We start from the raw sequence: 12000 nt of genomic DNA on the forward strand, positions 1-12000 counted from the left end.
ATTATTATTTATTATTATTTGCATCATCTAAAAATCTATTTAGCTTATTTTAATTTAAAAAGTGCACAAATAAATAATATCCATAAGCAGAAGGGTTAGTATTTGTCTGTAGTAATTATAAAGCTATAGCTTAATGTCACAGCAATAGAAGTATTTGGTTTGTCTTCATTTACATAATTAAGTAAAAGTGTTTTTTAGAGGGGGTGGGAAGGGGTGGGAAGGGGATGCAAGTTTCCACCTACTTCCTTAAATGTAAGTTGTGGCTCCTCACGGAGAGCACTGTGCACAACTTCAGTGGAGAAAAAAAGTTTCCAGTTGATTTCCCTGGTCTCTCTCTCTCTCTCTCTCTCTCTCTCTCTCTCTCTCTCTCTCTCTCTCTCTCTCTCTCTCTCTCTCTCTCTCTCTTTCTTTCTCGTTCTCTTTCTCTCTCTCCATGCATGGCTCTGGAGAATTCTCCATCTGTTTGCTAAATTTAAGAATGAGCCGTTTCCCTTTATAAAGCACTTGCTTATGAAGTTGATATATTTTTCACATTGTTCATGCTGCTTTTCACAAGTACAGCAATAATCATAATGTTTTACTTTTTCAAATTTCTTTCTCTCTCTAAACATGAAACTCCAGCTAGTGCCCCCCTTTTGTTTTTTCATTTCATCAAGGTCATTTGAAAGAGTCCAGAGTTTGCTTTCCTCATAGGCCATTATGACAGATCTCTTTGTTCCTGCACCACAAAGCTCACTTTGATCTTTTTACATTAAGTATTTCCAGCCTTGTAATGCAGGCTGGGAGGAAAGAGAAAATGAGGAGCATGTGGCTAACTCGGGTCTGAGTTGAGCTTTATGATCCAAAGCAGTGGGTAAATACCCAATAAACCCTTCCTTGTGTTGTTGTGTTATTTATGTCTTGGCACAGAGATATTTATTTATTTATTAAATGTCAGATGCTGTGAGCATCAACAAAGATAAAAGTCACATTGATTTGTTTGAATGTCAAGCTGGTACCAATAGTTTTATGGCTGGGCCCTGGAGGGCAAAGCTTTCCCCGGCTTTGTTTGGGCCAGTTTATGACGTGTGAAGTATTTTATTTCCTCTCTGGTTTTCTCGGTTCACGTATCTGTAAGGGTTTAAGGAGCATGTTTAGTATTTGTCTAAGGTGTTGGCTTTTCCTTTATGAAATTATGATTTTTACTGAATAAAATAGTGCTTGATGTGCATTATCCAATACATAGAGAGATGCGTGCATGCATACATGCTGTGCCTTTTTGAAGGTTTTGTTCTGGAACAACTTTGCATAATGAATCCGCGCGCCTGACTGTAGTTTTCAAAGCAGACAGTCGTGTTGTTTTTCTCCTATCAAGAGGCTTTCACCTGTATCTCTGAGGAACGAAATGCTTTTAAGTTTCAAAGTTTAACCATCTGCGCTTTGTAGACCGACTTGGCTTTAAAAGTGAAAACGTGTCCCTTCAGGACAGAGCTGATGTGTTCAATAGAGGCTTATTGTGTGTTTGTAGCGTGCCTTTTCGCCTTGATAAGTGTGTAAGATGGGAGTTGAAAAGGAAAGCCCTCAGGCTGCGATCTGACTCCAAACAAGTGACATGCAGAGGCAGGATATTTCCTCGTCACTCGCGGTCCCTCTGCTCTGAACTCGTCCTTGTGGGTTACTCCGTTGTTTGGCCTTTTTTTCCTGCTATAATCATTAATGCTACTTTTTCTCTGTATCCCCTGCCTCTCTCACTGTTGTCATTTGGCTTATCTGTATGTTGACAGTTTAGTGGGTTTTCCGTCTTTTTTTTTTTTTGTTTTTTTTTTTTGATGGATGTGGTTTTCAGATCAAAGGAAGGTGTGACAGGCGAGTGGGAGAGGAAAAACTCATTTTACTCATCAGCGTGAGCCTCCGTCCCCATTTACACACTCCGAAACTAAAGAAAATGTTATTGATGTTGCTTTATGTCTGCAAACATGCTTTTACAACATTTTAAATGAAAGGTTGAGATGAAATGTGTCATTTTTTGGGGACAATTAATGGGTAGTTCACACATAACTTTCTTATCAGCGTCAAAATTTTCTGTTAAATTTATATTAATGTATAAACGAGTTTCATCCTGTAACTGGTCAACTGTTCATCATTTCTGCTTTCGCAAGTTCACTTTAAATGGTACTGCAGAGTTATTATATTTAAATTTAATTTTTGAAAATAAAAGTGTTCCATTTAGACTTTCAGTTAATATGAGGTCATAAATTCTGCATGTGTAATCATTATAAAATAATCAGTAATAATGTTGTTTTAAAAGCTGGAGTTTTAGAAGGTGTATTGAAGGACACGTCAACTTTCTAAAAGTATTTCATGTCAACTACTCATGTATCTCCTTTTTTTACTAATTTCCTCCCTCATTTGATTTCCTCATTAAATATTTAAAAACCGAACAAAAAAAGCAAAGAAAATCTTTTAAACATGTTGGTGTTCAGATCAGAGTGTCCTGAATAACTGACAGCTTTCTAATTAAAGCTCTGGTCAAAGGAAGCATTTTCCACGCTTTCCCTCGATCTTTCTTTCATTATCCTGGTGGTGAAGCGGTTCACCGGTGTTTAGGAAGGTTTATTAATGGGTCGACTGGTTAGCTTGGGGTAAAGGGGACAATTAGCATTATCCACTGCCATATGCTGCCCATTGAGCCGTGAGGCGGAGACAAAGGGCCCTCTCCCATGCTGCCCTAACCGAAGATCACCAGGGGACTTCCAGCACCGGGGTTACATGTGCGCCTGCACACCCATGGGAGCCCGCTGCAGCTCATGAACAGTCACTGCCAGTCACCTGGGTTCGTACTGCTGCATCAGTAAGGTGCCCGGCCACACACAGCTGGCTAAGCTGACTGAAAGGCTTTAGATGTCGATCATAATACAGAGTGTGCAGGGACATTGTGCAATTGTGTGTGTAGTGTGTGTGACGCTGGTGACTTTTTGCATATTCATTTATATATAGATATTAAAGACCGATTGAAGTTGATAAGTTGGGTTGTGTAAAATTACAACATGTAATTTAAATTCAATGCATTGATTACAGAATTTAATGACAAAAAAGTATGACAAAAATTGCATTGGATTAAAATGACTTCACCTTTAAGTGTTCTGAAAGTAATGTCACAATGCAAAAAAAAATACATTCTGGTTTCAATAAAAATGAAGCTTAAGCATTTGTGGCATAATATTGATTACCACAAAAAATTATTTTGACCTTCTTTAAAAAATAAAAATAGAAGAAAAATAAAGAACCCAAAATCTGGGTTCCAGTGAGGCACTTACTAGAGCCCGACTGATATGGTATTTTTGAGACGATACCGATTTTAGAAGGGGAAAATTAACAGATTACCAATATGGTGGCAGATATAGTTAATTTTTGCGCTGAAATGAAAACAGACCTTTTCTTTGTGGACTGTGCACCAATATGACTATGCAAATGTACTCAGGAGGCTACTTCCTTAAACAAATATTTTTATCAAATAATATTTGTCATTTAATATTATAAATTGTCAACAAATTCTAGAAATGAACATGGAGAAAGTAAGAATAACAATACAATAATTAGCTTAAAAACATCAGTACTGTATTTTCAGTAGCAGTCGAATGCTGACCATTTAAATAAAGAATAAATTTACATTAAATAAAAAGCTAAATAAACATCAGTACTGTTTTAGTATCAGTCAAATGCTGACTATATTAATACCGCCAGTCAATTATTTGCATTTGTAAAACAAGAAGCATTTACACCTGCCAAGTGAAGAGATAAACAGTGGCAGCGGTGTTACACCGTATTCTGCTATACAAGTTCAGGGGAAACTTTTAAATATTTTAAATGCAACGACTGGAATTGTTCAGGTGAAGGGGGTACCAAACTGCAAATCCTGAATAAAACAGTTTAAATACAGGTTTACACGTTAACTTTCACTCAGCTGACAAACAATGAATGTAGCTACGTGGTTGGCTAGTTAGCTAGAAGCTTGTTGTCACAGAGAGTAAAAGATGGACTTTATTTACTTTCCAGCATTGTGTCTCGCCAACTAGGTAACAGCGTAGCGTGAAATCAACACTCAGCAGACACAATCCACCACCACACCATTGTCTGCATGCTCTGATGCTTACCTTTCAATCTGCTACATTTCTGACTGCACTAATAAAATATAGCTGGCTAACAGCAAATAGACATGAATGACATGGTTGTCAGGAACGGGGTTAACATTATATTAGTTATATTGCAAAGGGAAAATTATGGGTTCATTGTTTATTTACTTTTCAGTAGGTATTTTACAAACTAGTTAGCAACTTACAGAGAAGACACCGCTTAACTCCGCACCGCTTAACTCCACCCTGTCTGTAGAGCCACCATCAGCTCAGAGTTAGCACTGTAAACAACGGAGTCTGAGCGCGCTCTGCTGGATAAACTATGTTATGACACCAATTCTAAAGCATTGTTTTCTGCATTATATTTTCTGAAAAAAGTTTTCATATCTGCGCATATCGATAAACATATATGCCGATAGCTATATAATGGTGAAAGGCTAATATCGCCCAACCGATACTTACAATGGAAGTGAATGGGGGCCAATCTGTAAACGTTAAAATACTCAGTTTCAGAAGTATAGCCACAAGATGTAAACAATACGCATGTTAATAATAATTTATTTAAAATTTATATAATCATTTTTGTGTGATAAAATTACTTACTAATACTTACCAATCTTTTCTGTGTAAAGTTATATCCAATTTTTGGACGATGTAATATAAACAAACACTGAACCTACTGTAAAAATTATGATTTAAACAACTTAACAGCTCAATTAATACATGAGTTTTAACAGAAGAAATAATGAATGAATGTAAGTGCTTTTCTAAAATTATAAGCTTCACATTTCTGCCTTTAAACCCTCGAAATTGGCTTCATTCTCTCTTCATGCAAAATATAATTTCATATTTTTTTTCTTAATATACATTTTCTTGACTGGTTTTGTAAGAATCACCCCTGTAAGACATTTGTATATTTAGCATATTTTTGAAAAGGATTATGAATTGTTGCTAAATAAATTAATTGAACATCTTGTGATCAGATTTCAGATTACCTGATGATTTGCAACATCTAGTAAAGAATCATAATTTAATCAAAATATTGTCAGAGCAAATATTTACACCTGTTCATATTTTTTTTAATAGCTTTGTCTGATTGCCTTGTCTAAATCAACTAGTCCTTCTAACAAAGTTTATACATTTTATAATTTAGCGTGAAAGTCGCTGTGACTTTCCCCCGATGAACAGATCGTGCTTAACTTAAAGTAACTTGAAACACATTGTGTTGCACATCTGCTCCGTGTTACAAACGTGACGATGCAATCAGGTCCTCACAGGGGGGAATTTTACGGCAGGTGAAGAGAGGACATTTAAGTGAGAGCTAGGGTGAGTTATGTCTGTTTCGCTTATTCACATATAATGACGGAGACTCTCTATACAGTATGTCTTTTCCTTCCGTCCCCTTTTGTGTCATACATCTCTCTCTCCCTCTCTCTATCTCTCTCTCTCTCTCCCTCTCCTTCTCTCTCTCTCTCTCTCTCTCTCTCTGGGAGGTGGTTTTGTCCCATCTGGTCCAGATGAACTAAGAGAGAGCCATATTACTGGGCTGTAGTCTCATGTCTTTGATCCTCCTATACTGGAATGGGTATTTCTGCAGCTGCAACCACTGCTCCACTTGCCTGACCCCATCCAACCTCACAGCCCCTAAATATACACATGCCAACACTTATGCACCATGGTGCACTGCACTTTAATGGATATTAATTCATTTGTTTTGATGCATTTGTATGATGGGCGTGCGTGTCAACAACATTATATTCCAATTAAGCTCTAAAGCGCACCCAACGCTGCAGATAATCCTTCCTGTTTTCAAGAACTTCTAAATTAGCCATCTGTTACATCAAAGAATGTGTAAATTGGCCATATGCATTGCATTTGCATTGTTTATGTTGTATTATGCAGCAAGGTTTTGTGGTATGTGTGAACTAGGCCTATGGTATATATATATATATATATATATATATACACGTTGTACTTCGCTCGATGAGGATACGCTTAACAATGTGACATTCGCTCTCGTTTCTAGTTTGTAGAAAAGTGTCAGTCTGCGTTCCCTCACAGGCTGTGTGCTGTATCAATGAAGCACTTTGACCTATAAGTAGATGTCCTCCATCATTATGTCTGATTTTGTCTTTTCTTTTTTCCAGGTTTATGCACCATCACCCAGCTCAGATGACTTCAACAGAGATTCTCCATCCTACCCGTCCCCCAAACCCCCCGGCAGTATGTTCGCAAGTACTTTCTTCGGTCAGTCATTACAACTCTCATTCATAATCCTTTTCATATCACTTTTTCTATTTGTTAATTCCTTTATTGTTTACATATGTGTAAATTAACCCCTACAAGCATTATAAAATTCAAATTAAATGAAAAGTTTTTGAGAGGTCACCGAGGTGCATTGGATGTAAAAGAGACTGAGTTCATTATTAATTTAGTTTTTGCAATACAGAATTCTGAAGCCAAATCTTCTTCCAGTCTACTTCAGTCTATATTTTTGAAATCTGAACACACAGTTCCTGGTATGCACCGGATCTTGTAAACATTTGTGATTTTAAATTATTATTATTTTTTTTTGTAGGAAATCATGTCTATCATGCTACCAATGTCACAGGCTTACAGTAGATAGTAAACCAACCATGCACATTCCAGCTTTGCCAGTCAGTACTGATTAAAATTATACAGCCATTTCAAGCTGTGTGTTTCGGTCGGTGAGGAATTTCTCCTTTAAAAAGTTGAGGCGGAAGCGAGTGAACTGCGGCTGGCTGAATGTTATCTCAGCTGCGCTCAGCGCTTGGCACAGGATCAAGTGGAAAAAAGCAGACATAAAGAGAAGCCGGTCTGTTTGACATCCTCTTTATCCAAAATAAGGAGCGTGGGGGTCAGTTTGGGGCTCACAAACCAACATTTTTTTGGTTTTACATGTTTATCAGCTATATTGATTACATAAATGTCAATTCGACTCTGCTCACAATTTAAACCTTCCATGCCTAAGTGTGCAAAGTTACTTACTCTGAATCTGATTGAAAACAAAGATATTTCCCATGTTTTTATGTTCAAATGTACTTGCTTGTCAGATGGGGCCCACAATGCATCTGACCAATGGAACGCATCCAATGGGATCAGCCAGCCAGGCTATGGGGGAATGCTGGGAGGATCTTCATCTCACATGCCACAGTCTGGAAACTACAGCAACATGCACTCACACGACCGGCTGGTGAGAACATTACGTATCTCTGTTCTGTGGGGTCAGCCAAATACAAATAAATACGGTTCACCCTCATGCCATCCCAGATGTGTTTGACTTTCTTTCTTCTGCAGAACACAAACAAAGATCTTTTGAAGAATATCTCAGCTCTGTTAAGATAAAAGTAATCCATAGAACTTCAGTGTTTTAATCCATGTCTTCTGAAGTAATCCAATCAGTTTTGGGTGACGCATGGGCAGAGCGCTAGATGGCGCTAGGTGGTGCTAGGTAGTGTAATCAAGCTTGAAATCATGATTGCCAAGGAGACTGCAGATGTCACGATTTATGATTAACGATTTATCAAAAAAAAAAAAAAGACTTACATTTTTGACTGTTCTCACCTAAAACCGATTGGATTGCTTCAGAAGACATGGATTAAACCACTGGATTACTTTTATGCTGCCATTATGTGCTTATGTGCTTTTTGGAGCTTCAAAGTTCTAATCACCATTCACTTGCTTAAATTCAATTCAAATGTATAAATGTTATTACATTAGATGACAAAATAACAAACCAAGTGGCATCTCAAACAAATGTTTCTAGTACTTTTTTAAAATAACTTTCTTTGTCATTTTTGCAATTACGTTTAACTAACTGGTTTCAAGGTTATTTTTAGTGGATGTGTGTAATCCGTTCCCATCATGTTCACACAGATGCCTTAGCAGAGCAACCACATGTGTAGTCCATCACATTAACTATGGACATGTTCCACTAATGGTTAACCACCAGAATTTGTATAGTTTTAACAGTAAATCTATTGTTTTATCCCTTGAAAAGTGTGCTTGTGCTTGCTTTAAAATAAATACTACTTCATTTGCTATTTTGATGTCTAATGCTTATGTGTCACTTAAGAGTCCCAATGCTCTTATGTTCCACTGCAAAATAAATATTTGTCTCAATCACTGAAGTTTGTAACCTATGTTTATGTTCTCTTTGTCATAGAACTACCCGCCCCACACGGTGTCACCCACAGACATCAATGCTAGCTTGCCACCCATGTCCAGTTTCCACCGCAGCAATGCCAGCACCTCGCCCTTTGTCACCGCATCTCACACCCCACCTGTCAACACCAACGAAGGAGTCATGGGTACACTGACTTGATTTATTACTCAAGTACAAGGTGAAGTGCATAATATCTGTGCCACTTGCACCATCAAACGGAATTGCAAAAATATATACAGGTTTCCCTAACATTCTCCTCGTCTGCCATTGGTCTGCCAAACAGATTGTCCCACACCAAGCTCATGCCATTGGTTGAGCCAATGTTGCTGGGTTGGGTTGGTCGGGATGAAATTAACCTACAAATGGCTTACTTGTTGACTTTATACTGTATTAAGCTCGGGTGTAAGAACGTCAAGTCAAGTTAACCTTTATTTATAGAGCACAATTAAATAACAGAATTTAACCCAAAGTGCTTTACAGATCAAACAAATAAATATAGAATTTATTTCCAATAACGTTTTTATTTTTTATTTATCCAAATATTACTTTATTATCTCTGATTATTGTGTCAGTGTTCAAAGTAGTTTAACCAGCTGTCACTCCCAATAAAGAAATTGCATGACACTAATGTTTCTGTCAGTGAAGTCCCAATGTGAATGCTGTGTCTCTGTGTGGTCTTTGTGCAGCTGCTGCCAACCGAGGGAACGCCACTGGAAGCTCTCAGACTGGAGACGCGCTGGGAAAAGCCCTGGCTTCGGTGAGACCCTCTTCCATTAAACTACACAGCTTAATCCAGACCATTTCAGAAATGTACCATTTCAGAGAAAAGGGATTGACTTCCATCCATATACTGTACAACTCTCTGTCTTGTGCAGACCCTGGAACAGATTAAAGCCTTACGTTATTATTTTAACTAGTGAGTGAGCTACAGCTCCATGCATTGTAAACGGTTTCCATGTTGTCCAACTTGTTTTAGGAAACTCCACGTTGATGTGTCATGGACATGAGCGAGATTGCCCAACAAAATGGTGTAGTTAAGACTTTAAAGGACAGGACTTGTGCTCTTAGACTGGGTATTAGTGGCAGTGCAGAAGGTTAAGAGATTGAAAAAGGTCAGGGGATCTGTTTGGATGTTTCTGGACCTAAGCCCGGATAATTGTGCTCTTAATCTCGCCATATACAAGAAAAGGAGCTGTACATAAAAGCCTGTGGATTATACGTTGGTTTGGATAATGAGTGCTGGCATTCATGCTAGTTCCTAATGTGTCCCTGAAACTGGAGATTACAATAACCTCTAAAACTTGCCGAGCTTAAATAAAAGACTTGTTTAGCTCAAAAAAAAAAGTCCTGCAGACTTGCTTATCCTACAGTAAGTCACAACAAACCTTTTTAAAAGTAGGAACACATCTGGACTGATTCAGCACTGTTTCAGCCGTAGACTCACCTCGCAGCTGAGGACAAGGTCTGGTGAGAACTTTTTTCTAACCTTGATATCCCATCTTAGTGCCCTCCTATTCTGAGAAATTAGACGGCTAATCGCTCCTCTTTGATTGAGGAAAGAAAGAAGAGAGGAAAAAATGTAATATGATTCTGTGGGTGAGGCTTGCCGGGCCACAAGTGCACTCTCTGGCACACACTCAAACAGAAGACAGTGTCACTGAAAGATAATCACAAATTAAGTCTTTTTATATTTGCAGACTCAATTCTATTAGCATGATAAAGCCACAGTGAAACGGACACGGTTGGGCTAGGGTGGAAGGACAGGACGGAGAGAATGAGACGAGGGAGGGGGAAGCGGGCTAACTGCTGCGCCTCAGCTCTGCGGGCCGCCCATTGTGGCGCTTTTGTTTAGGTTCCTTTTGGATGGTTCGTGCTCATTGGGTCCCTGCTGGCAGAGAGCAGCGTGACTGATGAGGGGTCGAAGATCCGTTTGTTGCTTGTAAAATGAGCAGTGTTTCACTAGAAATACAACAGAAGTTGGCCGGGATGCTCAGAATGGCTGGGCTCAACTCATTAGGTCAAGAGTCAGAACCATAAAGACAGAGGGGCCGTTCTCACTGGCACATTTATGACTGCTCAGATATTGAGTTTTACTAGTGAACAGTCATTGTTGTTTCTTAAAGGGAAAGTTCACCCAAAAAATGTAAATGCATTTTGTTCCAAACCTGTATGACTTGCTTTCTTCCATGGAACACAAAAGGAGATGTTAGGGAGAATGATTACCTCCGTCACCATTCACATTCGTTGTTAAAAAAAAAAAGAAAAGCTAAATTGAATGAATGTGAATGGTGACTGAAGCAAGTAATATTTTTTTTTTGTTTTTGTTTCTCCAAAAAAAGAATAGGTTTGGAACAACATGAGGCTGAGTAAATGACAGAATATTCATTTTTGGGTGAACTATCCCAATCTAGGTAAAATTCTCAAGAAACCTGCTTTCCCAAACTTTTAAATCTTCTATATCAGGAAATGAATGGTTAATATCCTCTTATAGTTAACACTTCCTTTGTATCCCTTGGTATCACTCAACACTTTTTCCCTTACACACTCTCTCTCTCTCGGTCTCTGTCTCTCTCTCTCTCTCTCTCTCTCTCTGTCTCTCTGTCTACTCTGAGAGATGAGTGTACTAAAGCCCCGGGCAGGATTTGCAGAGTTGATTGAAACACAAAAGTGTGGCATTCAGGGTTTAATAAGAAGATTAATAACAATGGTATCCACATTTGTATGTGTTTTTAAGTCAAATGGACTTCATGATCCCCCGCAAGTGATGTCCCACAACTTTAGAGCGGTTTATTCTCAAATCCTGCAAGATAATTGGGATCAAAACCTGAATATCTCATAGTGGTTTCCATTACAGGAACAAAAAACATTTTTAGCAAAATACACGATGAATTTTTCATGAATGTATTTATTTTTGCTTGGATGTTTATTTAATTCGACATTTGGGTTAAAGGGATAGTTCACCCAAAAATGAAAATTCTCTCATCATTTTCTCACCCTCATGCCATCCCAGATGTGTATGACTTTCTTTCTTCTGCAGAACACAAACTAAGATTTTTAGAAGAATATTTCAGCTCTGTAGGTCCATACCTAAGCAAGTGAATGGTGACCAGAACTTTCAAGCTCCAAAAATCACATTAAGGAAACAAAAGTAATCCACAAGACTCCAGTGGTTTAATCCATGTCTTCAGAAGCAATATGGTAGGTGTGGGTGAGAAACATATCGATATTTAAGACTTTTTTTACTCTAAATCTTCACTTACACTTTTATACCTGAAAGTAACATGCGGTGCGTGTTTTCGCATCTGAAAGTGAAAGTGGAGATCTAGAGTAGAAAAAGTCTTAAATATTGTTATTTTTCCTCACTCGCACCTATCATATTGCACCTGAAGACATGGATTTAACCACTGGACTCATATGAATTACTTTTAATGTGCTTTATGTGCTTATTGAAGCTTCAAAGTTCTGGCCACCATTCATTGTATGGACCTACAGAACTGACTTATTCTTCTAAAAATCTTCATCTTCAAAAAAAAGATTTGGGATGGCATAAGTAAATGATGAGAGAATTTTCATTTTTGGGTGAACTGTCCCTTTAACAATAAATCCTTTTTCTAGAAGTTTCTAAAACAAAATGTAATTGTGACAGGATGTTTGCGCAAGCAATATCAGCCGTGTTTCACTATAAGAGAAAGAGGCCATGTG

The 12000-nt window shown here is 38.1% G+C and overlaps 1 protein-coding gene across 4 annotated transcripts in view; it reads left to right on the plus strand.

The window, feature by feature from the left end:
- The window catches only part of LOC127656308 (transcription factor 12-like), a 149227-nt gene that overhangs the window by 115604 nt on the left and 21623 nt on the right, over positions 1 to 12000 (plus strand). For all 4 annotated transcript variants that reach the window (XM_052144579.1, XM_052144584.1, XM_052144594.1 and 1 more), the window contains 4 exons: positions 6260 to 6359; positions 7187 to 7326; positions 8299 to 8443; positions 8985 to 9055. In XM_052144579.1, coding sequence (XP_052000539.1) covers positions 6260 to 6359; positions 7187 to 7326; positions 8299 to 8443; positions 8985 to 9055 — 456 coding nt within the window. The remainder of the gene's footprint in view (positions 1 to 6259; positions 6360 to 7186; positions 7327 to 8298; positions 8444 to 8984; positions 9056 to 12000) is intronic.

The sequence above is a fragment of the Xyrauchen texanus genome, chromosome 2 (assembly GCF_025860055.1).
Source record: "Xyrauchen texanus isolate HMW12.3.18 chromosome 2, RBS_HiC_50CHRs, whole genome shotgun sequence".
Lineage (NCBI taxonomy): Eukaryota > Metazoa > Chordata > Actinopteri > Cypriniformes > Catostomidae > Xyrauchen > Xyrauchen texanus.